This window comes from Physeter macrocephalus, chromosome 5 (assembly GCF_002837175.3).
Source record: "Physeter macrocephalus isolate SW-GA chromosome 5, ASM283717v5, whole genome shotgun sequence".
In the NCBI taxonomy this organism is placed as follows: domain Eukaryota; kingdom Metazoa; phylum Chordata; class Mammalia; order Artiodactyla; family Physeteridae; genus Physeter; species Physeter macrocephalus.
The window spans coordinates 78,379,787-78,397,288 of NC_041218.1; the positions used below are offsets into that span (position 1 = coordinate 78,379,787).

General features: G+C 36.5%; 1 protein-coding gene across 2 annotated transcripts in view; it reads right to left on the reverse strand.

Moving 5' to 3' along the window:
- Positions 1–17,502, reverse strand: part of RUNDC3B (RUN domain containing 3B) — a 160,811-nt gene that overhangs the window by 70,708 nt on the left and 72,601 nt on the right. For both annotated transcript variants that reach the window (XM_055085053.1, XM_024129865.3), the window contains exons 4-5: positions 14,665–14,798; positions 7,631–7,716 (exon numbers count right to left, since the gene is read on the reverse strand). In XM_055085053.1, coding sequence (XP_054941028.1) covers positions 7,631–7,716; positions 14,665–14,798 — 220 coding nt within the window. The remainder of the gene's footprint in view (positions 1–7,630; positions 7,717–14,664; positions 14,799–17,502) is intronic.

The window sequence follows — 17,502 nt, forward strand, 5'->3', positions numbered from 1 at the left end:
GGTTGAGAGCCCGCCTGCCGATGCAGGGGACACGGGTTCGTGCCCCGGTCCGGGAAGATCCCGCATACCGCTCCGCGAGCCACGGCCGCTGAGCCTGCGTGTCCGGAGCCTGTGCTCCGCAACGGGAGAGTCCACAGCAGTGAAAGGCCCAGGTACCGCAAAAAAAAACCAAAAAACAAATAACCTTTGGGTGGGATCCAAAGTGAACAACCAGAATAGATGATGTTGATACTGCACAATATCATGCTTCAAAATTTCCTTTTTTGAGTCATAAGTTATTCCACACACTAAAAGTGCAATATTAAAATATGAGAAAGCTTATCTTATAAACCAAAGAAATTTCTTTATCAACATCTTGTTCTCTTCCCCAGTTTAGTCCTTACATAAGAAACTTGAAGGGAGGAGATAAAGAAGATTCTCCCTCATGACATACAAAACAAATTACAGCATTATAAAGAAATGTTCTATTCTAAGTCAAATGGAATCAGAATGAAAAACTGGCCAAAAAATAAATCTCCAAAAGGTCTTATTAAGAATGTGAGATTCTTTAATTATTTTTATCAATAAATACATAATATAGCAAGAACTGTGTTATATCCTATAGATAAAATGGTGAACAAGGTAAACATGACCCCTCTTTATGGAGCTTATAGTCTAGGGGAGAGGACAGGCTGAAAAAAAGACAATAAGAGATGGTAAGTAGTATAAAGTAAATAAATAAGTTGTTGAGGTAGAGAAAAATTAAAGGAGAATCCAACTTTGAAGAAAGTCGTTAGGAAAGACATTCTCAAGTGTTTAGTCTGAGACCTTAGGCCCAGAGAAGTTTGATCTCACAGGGCTCTGTAGGCCATATAACATTAACAATAATTGTAAACATTTACTGAGTGCCAGGCACAGTTATAAGTGCTTTACATGAATTATCTGGTTTAACTTTACCACCAAATACTATGCCATGGAGGGAGTAAGCAATTTACCACAGTCAGAAAGTGGCGAATCCAGGGTCTGACTCCAGGGAATATATCTGCAGAGCCTGCTGGCTAAAGTAATGAGAAACCATTTCAATGTTGAAAGTGGGAATTGACAGGATCCCTTTTACTTTTGAGAAGACTGGCTGGAAGCTGGGTGGCTACTGGGAGGGGGCAAACTGGAATCTCAGTTGGAAGGCCAATAGGGGAGTATAAGCAAGAGATGAGAGAGGTACGCATTACTCTTGCAGCCATGGCGATAAAGGTAAATGGGTAGATTCGAGATAGATTTTGGAGATAGGCTCGAAAAGAGCTGCTACTGGAATGACTGGAAAGAATAAAAGGGGCTTCCCTGGTGGCGCAGTGGTTAACAATTCACCTGCCAATGCAGGGGACACGGGTTCAAGCCCCGGTCCGGGAAGATCCCACATGCCACGGATCAACTAAGCCCGTGTGCCACAACGGCTGAGGCTGCGCTCTAGAGCCCGCGCGCCTAGAGCCCGTGCTCTGCAACAAGAGAAGCCACCGCGATAAGAAGCCCACGCAACGCAACGAAGAGTAGGCCCCGCTCGCCGCAACTAGAGAAAGCCCGCGCGCAGCAACGAAGACCCAAGGAAGCCAGAAATAAATAAAAGAAATTTATATTTTAAAAAAATGAAGGAGAAAGAGGAATCAAACATGAATTTCAGATTCTGACTTCGTCAGCCACGTGAGTAGGGCAGCGAAACCATTTGCAGGGTTGCAGGATGGGGTGGGGCTGGGAATCAAGAAGTCTGAACTATCTGGCTAGAGGTTTAAATGTGGTGCCACCACCATACAAGTGGTATTTAAAGTTCCAGGGAGATGGATGAAATTCTGAGAAGAGAAAGAAGAGCAGACAACAGAGGACTGAGCCCAGAGAATACTGACACTAAGAAGCTGTGAAGAGTAAAAGAAGCCTGAGAAAGAGCAGCTATAGAGGGAGAAAGAAAAGCCAGGGAAGGCTACAAAAGTTAAAAGCAGAGAGGTTTTGCAAGACAGAGGAAGTCTTCAACTATTTTAGCTGTACAATGAAGTACCATGTGGACAGAGAAATGTCCATTACGTTTGGGTAGCTTGTGGATTCTGGTATTCTTTTAAAATTATCCTTGGTGGAGTGGTGAGAGGCAGAAGCTGGACGAGAATAGAGAGTGACTCTCAGGCAAGGAGATGAAAGTGTGTATAAAGATTTTTGAGAAGTCTGGTGATGAAGCAGAACATGGAAATGAGCAGCAGTATGAGAGGGAAATACAGGTTCAAGGGAGAAGTTTTGGCTTTTAAGGTAGGAGGTACCAGTATATGCTTGTACATGGGTGGGAATGATCCAGCAATGGAACGAGATTGAGGATGAGGAAAGAGAGAGGTGATAACTGCAGGAAGAGGTGGATGGATATAGGACCTAGAAGAAAGCAGCCTCTGACAGGAGAGACATTCCATCACAACAAAAATGATTGTCTTGATTGTTAATATGATTGTTGTCTTTAGCCTTGACTCCTTGGGCTTTTCATCGGCCGTGGAGGGCTCCAGACCCTCCTCAGCTACCACGTCACAAATGAGGTACCAGGTCCCACAGAACAAGCACAGAAGGAAGCACCAGAAGCAGCAGCGGAAGCTTTTCATTCCTTTTTATGGCTGAATAACATTCCACTGCATGGAATGGACATTTTGCTTACCCGTTCATCAGTGGATGGATATTTGGGTTCTCTCATCTTTTTGGCTATTATGGATTATGCTGCTATGAACATCTGTGTACATGTTTTTTTGGTGAACATATGGTTTTAATTCTCTTGGATATCTGTATCTATTTATCTAGGATTCATGTGCTGGGACACAGAGTAACTCTACGTTTAACCTTATGAGGAATTGCTAGGCTGTTTTTCAAAGTGGTTGCATCATTTTACTTTCCCACAATCAATGTATAACTGTTGCAATGTTTCCAAATCCTTGCCAACACTTGTTATTATACGTTCTTTTAATCGTAGCCATCCTAGCAGGCGTGCAGCGGTACCTTGCAGTTTGGATTTGCATTTCCCTGATGGCTACTGATGTTACACATCTTTCACGTGTTTCTTGGTCATTTGTGTACCTTCTTTGGAAAAATGTCTATTCAGATTCTTTGCCCATTTTAAAATTTAAAAATATTTTATTACTGAGTTGTAAGAGTTCTTTATATATATTTCACAATCAAGTCTCTTATCAGATATAGGCTTTGCAAATATTTTCTCCAGTTCTGTGGATTGATTTTTCACTTTCTTGAAAATATTCTTCAAAGTGATAAGCTTTACATTTTGATTCTGTCCAATTTATTTTCCTTTTGCTGCTTGGGTGTTTAGTAACATGTCTAGGAAACTACTATCTAATCCCAGGTCATGCAGATTTACATCTATGTTCTCTTCTAAGAGCTCTACTTTTAGGTCTGAGCCATTTTGAGTTAACTTTATATGTGCTGTGTGGCAGCAGTCCACAAGCACCTTTTAATGACGTTTATTTTTTCATCTTAATGTAATGTAATGTAAAAGCAGATTTACATCTATGTTCTCTTCTAAGAGCTCTACTTTTAGGTCTGAGCCATTTTGAGTTAACTTTATATGTGCTGTGTGGCAGCAGTCCACAAGCACCTTTTAATGACGTTTATTTTTTTCATCTTAATAATGTAAAACTTTCAAACAGATTCAAATTCCTAAAGACCTTCTTAGTTCTTGAAAGGTGTTCTTCTATCCTTTAGAAAAGTGTTTATCCACTCCTTTTTTCAAACAGATTCAAATTCCTAAAGACCTTCTTAGTTCTTGAAAGGTGTGGTAATTTATCACTACCCTATCTACTCTTCTATCCTTTAGAAAAGTGTTTATCCACTCCTTTTTTTCCCCCTTTGTGACAGCTGAGTAATTTTGAAGTTTTACTTTATACGTTACTCTTCTCTTACTCCTACTATCATATTAAGAAGATTAACGTTTCTTTGAACACTACTTTTGTCATCATAAATGAAGTATTGTGGTGCAACTGCAAAGTAATAAACAGGATTCGACACAGTAATTTTTTCTCTACTTTATATTTTCCACAGTTGTTACTTCAAAATCTTACCAGAATATTTTCGATCTTGTTTCAAATGTCACATTTGTATTCTTTAGCTTAACTTTTCTAATTATTTTTCAGGCTGCAGGTGAGGAGAAAGTAAAACTTTGAGCAAATTATTCGGTTTCTACCTTACTTCTTTATCTCTAGGTTTTCCCAGTAACCTACCAAAATAATTCCTTTTTTTTTTTTTTTTTTTTTTACCTTGGATTCTCTTCTTGAGTCTGCCAACTTCCCACCTCTGGCTCTTTCCCAATAACACCTCAATCCCTAAACTGTGAAACTCTTCAAGGATTTTTTCAATTGCTCACCAAGATATCCTCCACCGTAGCCAAAAGATCACATGAATTTCTCTAATACTTTGGAGTGATCGTCATGTACTTCAGAAGATTTATTGTAGTTGTGCTCCCCACAGTTCCTCTACCCAATCTTATCCTTGGATTTTCACTGATTAGTACTTTCAAGCTGCCTGTCTGAGCTCATGTAGCTCCTCCTTCTGTACTGGGGTAAACACTTGTATCACCATTTTAAAAGGCCTCATTACTCTTTATCTGTGAAGAGTAGAACAAGAAGAAATCACTTGATTCAGTTACTCTCAAGATTCCTCAAGAATTAGAGATCATTTCTCATTGTTCTACAAGCACTTATGTCAGGGAGCATCCAGACAACAGGTAAGGAATAACTATTCTTTCCAAAAGTACGCTTGTTATTTTACAAACCTAATCTTCCAAATACATATGTTTTCGCTAGGGGTTCACAATCAAATTTATAATTTATAATTAAGAAGTTTCTCTGGTTTGATTTCAGTTAAAAAAAAAGTAGTGTGAATAGTTAAAAAAAAACTTTGTCTTTTTGCAACTGCATTTTTTTAGTTAACTTTTAGGATGAGAGTTCTGAAGTAACTACCTACTTCATTTCTTGATAATTACAGAGCCATCATAGTCACATTTAAATACTGTGTGTGTATGTGTGTATATAAATATGATGTATTTCTGTGCATGTATAAACATATACTAAGCCATGTTTCTATTTGAATAATATGTTTATATAGTTACAAGAATATCTTTACTTCATGAACTTTTTACAGCTGAATCACTTCCTTTTTTCAAAAAAAAACAGCTAATACCTAAAAACAAGGCAAAAAGGATTTCCCTTAAAAAATTTAGGCTACTCACTCTAAAAATAGTCTATTCAAGTACTGTTTCTACCCCACCCAATTGTGTAAACTAAGAAACAAGACTAACAACTTAGAGAGATTTTTTTTTTCTTAAATTTATTTATTTTATTTATTTGATTTTGGCTGCACTGGGTCTTCGTTGCTGCACACGGGCTTTCTCTAGTTGGGGCGAGCAGGGGCTACTCTTCGTTGCAGTGCGCGGGCGTCTCATTGCAGTGGCTTCTCTTATTGCGGAGCATGGGCTCTAGGCACGTGGGCTTCAGTACTTGTGGCACATGGGCTCAGCAGTTGTGGGTCGCAGGCCCCAGAGAGCAGGCTCAGTAGTTGTGGCACACGGGCTTAGTTGCTCCGCGGCATGTGGGATCTTCCTGGACCAGGGCTCGAACCCGTGTCTCCTGCATTGGCAGGCGGATTCTTAACCACTGTGCCACCAGGGAAACCCTAGAGAGATTATTAATGCTTTAATTTCTATTTAGAAAAGACTATCTTGTTATTGTATAGGAGATAATTATGGTATAAACTTGGTTTTGATTTCATTAATTTAGGATTTTTAGGTTTGATCTATGAGATTCTGATACTACTTTTATTTTTGAAGCCTTATTATCTTCAATATTTGTAATCTTCCATAATTAAATGTATTTACTAGTGATAAATAAAACAAATGTTTCATTGCATAAGATTTATTTCAAATGTCTAAGAGTTTATCATCTCACTGTCTATCTTTAGAAATATCTCAAGAGTATCATATTGCTTTAAAAGAATTCAATAAGCATATATCAGATTTACTTTATGCAAATACTTCCTGGAGTTAAAAGTCTTTATATCCTGGTCAAATTTATAATGATAATTTTTTTCTTTGTATCTTCCAAATAAAAAATTTATTGTTTTATTACCTAAAAACATAGAGACACCTAAGTAAAGATACTGTAATCTGTATCAGCTAGTTAGCTAAAAGAATGTGTCATAATAAAGGCCCAGATTTTCTCAAAATCCAAAATGTCAAATATGGCATCAGGACATGAAATTAAGATTCCAGATACATGATTTCTGTATATAGAGTCCTAATTTTCTGTCAAAACTGGTTTACAGTCACTCTCTTCTTTAAGAAATATGATTAACGAGGTAGGAATAAGTATGGTAATTTAGAAGTGTCTAAGGCAGTGCTGTCTGATAGAACTTTCTGCTATGAAGCACTGTACTATATTTGTGCTGTCCAATTTGGTTGCCATTAACCACACAAGGCCAGTGAACACCTAAAATGTGATAAAGCAACTGAAGAACTGAATCAGTAATCTTACTTTTTTAAAAAATAAATTTATTTATTTTATTTATTCATTTTTGGCTGTGCTGGGTCTTCATTACTGCACGTGGGCTTTCTCTAGTTGCGGCGAGTGGGGGCTACTCTTCATTGCGGTGAGCGGGCTTCTCACTGAGGTGGCTTCTCTTGTTGCAGAGCACGGGCTCTAGGTGCGCGAGCTTCAGTAGTTGTGGCACGTGGGCTCTAGAGCGCACGCTCAGTAGTTGCGGCCCATAGGCTTCACTGCTCTGCGGCATGTGGGATCTTCCTGGATCAGGGCTCAAACCAGTGTCCCCTGCATTGGCAGGTGGATTCTTAACCGCTGTGTCACCAGGGAAGCCCAGTAATTTTACTTAATTTCAATTTTAATTTACACAGTGGCATGTGATTAGTGGCGACTGTATTGAATAGTACATATCTAGGATATTGAAAATACTGAATATTTTCATTTACAAATACTATTGAAATGGAAAAAAAGTGGTTTCTTTAACAAAAGCTATAAATGCAGATTAGCAGACCACAGCTGAGTAGGAATGACTGTTGTCCTAATATGAACCTTTTCTCGACCATCATAAAAAATTAATAAAGTCCTGTTTTGCACAATGTACCATCTTACAACCCAAGAAGAACATTGGTATAGACTGCCCTAAAAAGACAATTGAGCAATCATTAATTATATTATATAAGAATTAAAGAAGTGAATGACTCATTTATTCTTTAAAAGCAATTAAATAAATATTGTGGTGTGGAAAGAGAAAGAATGCTATAGGAATTTCACAGATTTTTCTTCAAATTGGTTAGAAAAAGGTCTGTGGAGAGAATGAAACTTCACGTGTTGAAAAAGTAAGAATCAGAAATTGTTCAGAAAAAAGATATTCCAGGCAGAATGTGAGGCCTGAAAAGATAAACCAAGGTAAGATGTATGTTTAGTTGAGAAATTGCATTTTCCTGAGAAGATAGTGGATTTATCTGAGAAGTACAAAAAGGAGGAAATAAAATAGGCGAGGACTTTAAAAACAAATGTGTCTTCATCTATTCTTACTGCTAAGTCTTCTGGTAAATCTTTTAAATATATATTGAAAATTAAAAGGACTTTTAAACCTGGTTGTTTTGAAGTCTCTCAGAGCTGTAGAGATGTATTCAGATAAATGTTTTTCCATGAGTGCTACTCTGATCCAGGCTCTACCCTAAAAGGAAGAAGAAAGAATCAAACATGAAAAAAAAATTAGAAGTTAAAATATATTTTGCCTGCTATGTCATAAAAATATAAACATTTTAATATGCAAAGAATAACTCACTCAAAATATGCACTTGATAAAGACTAAAAAATATTTAAGTAGATAAGATGAGGTAAATTTTAATTATATATAGTATATACTTTGTTCTCTGAAGGTGCAGGGTAGATCACGTCAGATTAACTTTCTAGCATCTGAAGGGACATAACCATTAATATTGACTTAACTTGGGTTAGAGACTTCTTGTGAATTACAGAAGGAAATCACAAGACATATCTCTTTACTTCAATGCCCAAATCAACATGCCAATTAAAGTGAGTCACCTTATAAAACATGAAGAAAAGAGTCCGTTCTCATTAATAAAAATAATCACCCTCACACCACTTGTTTAGTTTCAGACAACCAAATTTCATTATTTATCATGCATCCAAATCACGAGTTACTGAATTTGGTGCCTCCAGAGCATTCTAAAGACTATTACCAAAAATTTAAACCAGAAAAAACAAACACACAACAAAAACACCCAGAAGCATACTCTAGAACAAAATCACAGAAAACACACAATTCTAACAAAATATGAAAAATTTAATTTTACTTTTGAAAAGAGGTAACATCATTCAATAGTTGGGACTAGCCAGTTAAGTTTTTTTATAATCCAAACCATTTCTTCTGGATTCTTTGTTTAGAATGAAAGACTATAAAGATTATATTTTTTAGTAAGAATTTTATAATTCAATTACTCTCCTTTTCACTCAACCCTTTCACACATCTCCAGAAAATCTATGAAGATTAACTATATAGAAATTCAAAACACTGCAATGGTAGCTAAGAATAAAGGTGTCACTAACCAATAAATATGATGGTCGACTACCAGTATAGAAAAAAAAGCACTGAAATGTCTACAGTTGTAGAAATGTCTACAACTCTAGTGAATTCACCAAAACTGTCGGACAGAAGGATCAAAGCAGAGTTAATCCAGACGTGGAAAAACCTAGCAGGCTAGGACTTCCCTGGTGGTGCAGTGGTTAAGAATCCGCCTGCCAATGCAGGGGACACAGGTTTGAGCCCTGGTCTGGGAAGATCCCACATGCCGTGGAGCAACTAAGCCCGTGCGCCACAACTACTGAGCCTGTGCTCTAGAGCCCGCGAGCCACAACTACTGAGCCCACACGCCACAACTACTGAGCCCGTGCGCCTAGAGCCTGTGCTCCACAATGAGAAGCCACCACAATGAGAAGCCCGCGCACTGCAACAAAGAGTAGCCCCGCTCGCCACAACTAGAGAAAGCCCACGCGCAACAAAGACCCAATGCAGCCAAAAATAAATTACAATAAATTAAAAAAAAAAACAATAACCCAGCAGGCTACAAGCAGCAGTATTGTTGGGAAATAAAGGAATGATATGGGTGTGGTTAGCATGCCAGTCAGTTTGCCCACCAATATGCCCACCTTTTTTTAACCTAAAAATCCCTTAGCTTGCCCTGTGCTCAGTCCATTGTTTCTGCTGAGTCAGCCCAGGGGAACCTACAGTTAGTTGTAGCGGATTGGAACAGAGGAAGGAAGAGGCAAGCACCAGCTCCCAGTCTCAAGTTTCTTAAAACTTCATCTAAAAGACACAGAGACTAGTAGTAGTGGCTTGAATCAAAAAGCTACATTCTAAAACAGAAGCGGGAAAAGCTGCTCTCCAGAGAAAGTTAGACACTCCTAGGAGACCGTGCTATTGTTAAGATAAGAAATATGGGGGAAAGTCCTGCTTCCTGATTTATTAATTTCAATCCACACAAAACTGGGCTGGCACCTAGTTTCCTGTCCTAAGATGTTTGTGGAATTCTTTGTTATAGTGTCATAATAAATGGTGCTGATTTTAACAGTTTCTTTTCTTTCAACAAAAGAAACAGAAGATATAAAGCTTGTTGGGATCATAAAGGGGGAAAAGCTGAAAATTAGGTTTAAGATTTTAGACTTTATCAGATAATGGTGAACCACTGAAGGTTGCTGTTATTGTTTGGGAGACACAAATATTTGTTTGTTTGCCACTAAAGGTTTTTCCAAAAAATTAATAAAAGTAGTCAACACTTGTTAAGAACGTAATTAATACATGCTTATCTCTGTTTTAAGAGCTTTTTACACATTAAGGTATTTAATCCTCACAAGAACTGTGTGTGAGTCATGTTACAATACTATCCCTACTTTACTATATGAAGAAACAAAAAATAGACACAACTGGAAGACAGGAAGCTCATGCCACCAAACCAACCAACCTAACTGAACTAATACCCATACACTCTACCTTCCCTCCTATTTCAGGGGATGAACTGTAATCATTTAAGATAGTAAAAAGACAAATCACAGAGTGGACAAAAATATTTGCATTATATGTATCTGACAAAAGAATCTCATTTGTAGAATGCCAAGAATTCTTACAAATCCATAAGAAAAAGATAACTCAATTTAAAAATGAGCTGCAAGGGGAAGATTTTAAACTATAGCGTCAATTTCTTTAGTAGACATCAGAATATTCAGATGCTTTCTTCTTTTTGTGTTAGCTTTGTAAGTGACAGTTTTCAAATAATTTGCCCATTTCATTTAAGTTTTTAAATTTATAGGTGTGAAGTTATTCATAATACCTTCTTTTAGGATTTTTAATGTCTGTAGGGTCGATGGGTTTTACCTCTTCTTCATTACTGATACTGGTAATTTATAATCTCTCTTTTTTTTTTCTTTCTTGAGTAGCCTTGCTAGAAACTTATCAGTTACATTAATCTTTTTAAAAACACCAACTGGGACTTCCCTCATGGCACAGTGGTTAAGAATCCGCCTGTCAATGCAGGGGGTATGGGTTTGATCCCTGGTCCAGGAACATCCCACATGCCACGGAGCAGCTAAGCCCGTGTGCCACAACTACTGAGCCTGTCCTTTAGAGCCTGTGAGCCACAACTACTGAGCCCGCCTGCCACAAGTACTGAAGCTCACGCACCTAGAGCCTGTGCTCTGCAACATGAGAAGCCAACGCCACGAGAAGCCTGCACACCACAACGAAGAGTAGTCCCTGCTGGCCAAAACTAGAGAAAGCCAGCACACAGCAACGTAGACCCAACGCAGCCAAAATTTAATTAATTAATTAATTTTAAAAACCAAAAAACACCAACTTTGGGTTTTGTTGATATTTTTCTAGTGTACATTTGTTTCAACTTAATTGAATTTTTGCTCTTCATTATTTCTTTCCTTCTACTTTCCTTCTACTTCTACTTCTACTTTCCTTCTACTTTTTTCCTTCTTTTCCTTCTACTTTGGGTTTATTACTTTTTTTTAAGCTTCTTGAGATGAAAGCTTAGATCACTGATTTTTCAGCCTTTCTTTAAAAAAAAAATACATAAAAGCCTATTTAAGCCCATCTATTCTCCTCTAAGCACAATTTTTTATATATTTTCATTATCATTACTTACCAAATATTTTTCAATTTCATGTGTAATTTCTTCTTTCATCCATGAGTTATTTAGAAAGTCTTCTCAAATTCAACTTATATAAGCATTTTCTAGTTATCTTTTTATTATTGATTCTACTGTGGTTAGAGAACATACTTTATATTTCAATCCTCTGAAATTCATTGAGGTGAATTACAACTTAGCAAATGACCGATTTTTGTACAAGTTCTATAAGAATGAATATCCTGTAGTTTCCTATTTTGATTTTCTTATATACTCCAGTTCTCTAGTATTATTAATCTTTATATTTTCTTTATTTATATCATAATTACTTAAAAGTCCATTATCTGCATCTCCCGTAGGTCTGTTTCAATTGTCTTTTTTATATTTCTTAGTTTTGTTCATTTAATCTTGTTTCCTGATATACTTGGTGATTTCTGATTAAATAGTGGACATTGAGAAGGAAAATTTGTAGCAACTCTAATGCTACCTTTCTCTAGAGTAGATTTACTTTTCTTCTGGTAGACAGACAGTGTACTTGAAAATCACCTTGTACCACTTAAGGACACCGCTTAAGGTCTTTTGGGGGCTGGTCTTCATCTGAATTTCCCTTACTCCCAAGGTGTAGCCTTTCTGGGGTCACAAATAAAAGCCTGGAGTGTTTACAGGGCCCCTCCAATTTGTTTGACTTCCAGGTTTGGGGACATCACACTAAAGAACTAGGGAGAGGAAAAGTTGAGTGGTAGTTAAAAGAGGAGGTAGATTTGTGAATCAGTAATAGAAAATGAACATAAAAATGGCCTCTTTGCAATACTGTATCTTATTGCAAAGTTCTAGTATTTGGTAATTCTGGTGTATCTGTGATTAACACCCTCTCTCTGCCTCTGCCTCTTTCAGTAGAAAATTTGGCTAAACAGCCTCTGGGACAAAGCACTGACAAGGCCAGCTTCTGAACAAGGAAAAAATAAACAAGAAGATGAGACCAGGAATAACTAGGAAGGATTAGGGACATAAGTCATAAGAATGTATTAAAGACTACACTCACAGTTCTGTCATGGTATAGGTGCTCAGTAAAAATTTATCAGGTGGAAGGATGCATGGATGTATGAATGGTTGATGTGGGTAGTATATTCAGAAATTGGTCTAATATGTTAAATTTATATCATAGAAGGAACAAGGATAAGGTTGCTTATCCTAACAATAGGATAATGTTATCCCCACCCCAGTGGGTTGGGAGGGGCAGTACAGGGGTAGGAGAGTGGAAGTTACAAACTACTGGGTGTAAGATAGGCTACAAGGATGCACTATACAACACAGGGAATAGCCAATATTTTTTAATAACTGTAAATGGAAAGTAACCTTTAAAAATTATATTTAAAAAAGCAAAAATAAATTTTTTAAAATTTAGGTACTTGGTCCATGTTTTACAAAATATTTAATTTCAATATATGTGTCAATTTTGCTAACCAAAAATTTTCCATAAGAAAAAAAAACTTTCTAAATAAAAATGGATACAGGAACTACTTAGAAACTACACTGTTGAAAGATGATTGTTATACTTTTGTTTATTGTACAGACATGTAATTTATAAGGTTATGATTGTCAAATAATGAATTGAATTAAATTATGTCAATCTTAAAACTGTACATATCTAGTATTTTCAACCTTTATTTTCTACTTCATTTTTATTTCATTCTATAACTCTTAAGTGTCAAAAATGGTAAGGAAAGTTACTATGACAAACCAATAAAAATAAATAAACTACTACACTAAAGCTAATATACCTTATGTCACGAGCTCAGACCTTTACAATCTTAAAAATTTTGAGGACTCCAAAGGGTTTTTACATAGGTTATATCTATCCAAATTTACTGCACTACAAATCAAAACTGGAAACTTAAAAACTATATAGTAATTAAAAAAATAATGAACTCATTATATGTTAACACTGAAAACCATATTTTTATGAAAAAATAACTATCTTTCCCTTAAAAAAGTATTAGAGAGAAAAGGAGCTCTGTTTTACATTTTTACAGATCTCTTTAATGTATGGCTTAATAAAAGAGAACTAGATATCTGCTTCAGCATTCTATCTGTTACAATGGGTCGTTCTGGTTGAAGCATGTGAAGAAAATCTACCCTCACATAGATACATAATTGGAAAAAGGAATCATTTAATAGCCTTTTCAGATAATTGTGGATGATATTCTCCTTTGGTTCTAATCAAAACTCAGTAAGGGATAATTTCTTAAAGGTTAATTGCAACATGGACTCTATAACCATATCAATGAATGTTTCATACTGTATTACATTCTTACACTTTGAATGATCTTCTACCCATGCATGATTTTATTATTCCACACATCAGTCATTTAAAAAATATAAGTTATGCAGGTCTACAAAATACTGACACATTCCATTAAATAATATAAATATATTTTTGTTAATATCAACATCAATGTTATTAGAAAAGCATTTAAGTACTAGGAAGTTATCAAGCTTAAGATGGTGAATACACTACAAGTTTTCCAAAATTCTAATTTTTACTGGAAAGCTTTAATTTTACCATTGGCAACAAATACTGTCAAGCTGTTTTTCTTGAAGGAACAGGTTTACTTCATTCATCTTTACTTATGAAATGTCTACAAAATGCCTGCGTCTAAAAAGGCTATAGTTTGAATGTTTTTCTTTCAAGTAAAAATAGTATTACATGACAAAAGTGTCTAGTTCAGTTAACAATTTAAACTACTGCATGAGTACCTTTCCTTGAGACAACCATCATATGTCAATATGCTGCAGAAATGCTTTATACATACTTCCCATTTTATCACTCAAGATATTAAAAAGACAGCTTCTCAAAGGTTGAGATTTAATTAAATTAATAATGTTTACTTCACCATCATGGACATTAAGTGAAACTGGTTTTTGTTTTTATTTTTAAGACTGAATGTATGGTGAGGAAGAACTCAGTGACTACTAGTATAGTTTGATGCTACTGCTTTAATTTATGCTAAGGCACCAGTTAATTTTACCCACCATTGCTTCTGCATCAGCAGTGCAAATATCAACCCGGTGCAAAAGGTAAATAACATTCTGGTACTATGTGAAAATAGTTTTGACATTATGGACTGCCAGCGCAGGACACTAAGAGTCACAGATTTAGGTAATTCAAGAAATGTAGAAACTTCATAGACTAGGAAATATTTTACTGTGCTTCTCAAAAAAGAAATTCATAGTTACTAGCTTCATACCTTCCTGCTATTTACAGTGAAGATTCAAGAGCATTCTAAAATAATTACATGCTACTAAAAATAAAAAATGAAACAAGCCTCTGAAAGATGTTAAATTTGGTCAAGTGCTTAATTCCAACAAAGAAAAGAAAGATTTTATATAGCAAAGAGCTCAAAATTTTCTATTTGGTTCAAAACTGCTTAGGATTAGATTACACGTACTGCACATTATTATTTATGTCTTACCTTAGCTCTAGAGGAACTGACATTTTCCATATTTTCAATGCTGCAGATACAGTTCTGTGAAACTTTCCGGCAAGCCACTCTGATATAGTCCCAGAAGCTACGAGGACTTTCATAACCAAACCAGGTTACTTGACCTTCAGGAGACAAATTGTAATACAAAATAAAACTAGACTAGAAATTCAAAACGCAAGAACAATAAAACTCTGAGAAATAAATGTCAGTAGAGTGTGCGATTGTGGAAAGGGCACCTGGGGTCAAAAAGTCCGGTCCCATTCTACCTTTACCTAGTTGTGTTACTTTGTGTTACTTTGGGCAATTTATTTAATGTATCTGGATCATAGTTTTCTCAACAATAAAATTAAATTAAATGAAGCAAAAAGGGTCTAGACACTAAAAAGTCTCTTGTAGGTTAATATCCTGTTATTCTAACACAGTCTTTCATAGAGCACGCAGGTATGCCTCCTTGTGGTTCTAGTTAAGCATGAATTTAAATGTCACCAGTTGCATCCTAACTAAAGCTTCCTCTTCTTGGAAAAACAGAAAAAAATTTAAAGGCAATACTTTTTCTCCTCTGCAGAGGGATACTTCAAAGAAATGAAACAATGTGTGGTCTGTAAGTACCTATAATCAGTGAGACTCCTACATTCACTAATCATTCCCACCCATTCACTACCATTCTACCCAAACCTTCATCTAACTGTCATTCATCTGCTCTCTTCTAGTTACCAACCTGTGACAAGTCCTTCAGGCATTTACTATTCTAGTCTTCCCGATTTGGGTATTTATGTATTGTTCAAGAACAAATGTTCTTTTGTGTGTATCTTATATTAGTATTAATATTTCTATGCAGGACTTTGAGTAGTAGGTCCAGGGAACAATTTTTTACTCTGAATATTTTTAAATGGGACATGAGAGACATCTTAATATTTCTTCAGGTGTCTGGAATAATTATTCTTACCTAGGGAAGTTGTTCAATCTTAATGAAGAAAGATTAGCTTTTATATTTTAAAATCTCTGCTTCTTTGTTTTCAATTAATATTTATCTCAATCTTCTTTCCCCCAGTAACACGTTGTCTCTAAGCAACATCAAAAAGAGTTAAAGTGTTCTTGTCCACAAGCAGCATTTTAGGAACAACGTCCGAAATATTTGACTTGTGTCCAACCATGGCAGCCCATAAGAATGACTGGGCTTCTTTTAAAAAGTACTCATGTCTGGGCTCCACCCAAACTAAATAATCAGAATCTTTGGGGGTGGGCCTACACACTGGTATTTTTTAAAAGATCCCCCTGGTATTTCTAATAGTATGGTTACTCAACAAACAGAAAGCTCACATATCACGATAGGTAACCCCTATTCATCATGCAGGACATTTCCAAGGGCTCCTCTTCTGGTAAGCCACGTGTGATTTCTGCAGTAAGTTACTCCACCCTACGTGCTGGCATATCACCCGGAGCTTACTTACCCTTCTAATTATCTGCTTACGTGATTGTCTCACATATTAGGTGGTAAGATCACTAAGGCAAGGATTGTATCTTATTTGTCCTCAATTCTGTCTCCAGCACTTGACACAGTGTTTGGCTCATAGCAGGCATTTAATAAATATTTACTAAACAAATCGACTGGTTAATCAGCATAAAACAAGACCTTAATTGCAATGCATATAGAAATTTGAATTTTAAAAATCTAATTAGTGGGCTTCCCTGGTGGCGCAGTGGTTGCGCATCCGCCTGCTGATGCAGGGGAACCGGGTTCGCGTCCCAGTCTGGGAGGATCCCACATGCCGTGGAGCGGCTGGGCCCGTGAGCCATGGCCGCTGGGCCTGCGCGTCCGGAGCCTGTGCTCCGCAACGGGAGAGGCCACAGCAGAGGGAGGCCCGCATACCACAAAAAAAAAAAAAAAAAAAAAAAAATCTAATTAGCATCTTTTTACAGAAACAGCTCAATGACAATCTGGTATCAAGATGTCTGCATGCTAGATTACAGATATCAAATATTCTGGACAAATACATTTAGCTTTGTCTACAAATAACTAAAAATACAAAAGCATCTAGAAATCTTTACTCAAACATCTATATAACTCAAATGTCTCCTTAATAATTAAATCTTACTACCAAAAAATAGAAATCTATAGGAATGTTTATAATCTTCCTTCTTTTTCTCAATCTCTCCCCATAACTTTTCTTTGCCCCCTCTCTTCTTTAGTTAAAAAACGTTCCTAGAAAAGGATCTCAGTAGAGTCTGTCTTTGGGGCAATTTTCATGTTATCAATTTGTTAGCCATTTGGAGAGGAAACAGAATGCCTAATGGTAAGAATGTGAGCTTTTGAGCCTGGTGGACCAGAATTATATCACTTTCTAGACATGCAGTCTTAAGCAAATGACTTAACTTCACTCTACCAATCTGAGTTTCTTCTATAAATTGACAATAATGGTGGTATCTACATGATAACACTGTTGTGAGGATTAAATAATATATGTGCAGCAATTAGTATACAGTCTAATACAAATATTAACGATTACTACTGTTATTACTATTATCATACAAATAGTCAAGAGACCCAAGGTCCCCTTGCATTGCAAAGTGGGAATGAGATGCACAGTGAAGTTTTTCCCACTACTTGCTTAGAATCTAGAAAAATCTTTAAAATTTACTCCCTAATCCAACCTTTCACCATATCAACCATTCTAAATTTACCTCCCTAAAATCTAGTCTTGACTAATTTTCCTTGGCTTCTATTAATTGGGATTGCCCCGCAATTTAAAAATGAGGAAGTAGGGCTTCCCTGGTGGCGCAGTGGTTGAGAGTCCGCCTGCCAATGCAGGGGACACGGGTTCGTGC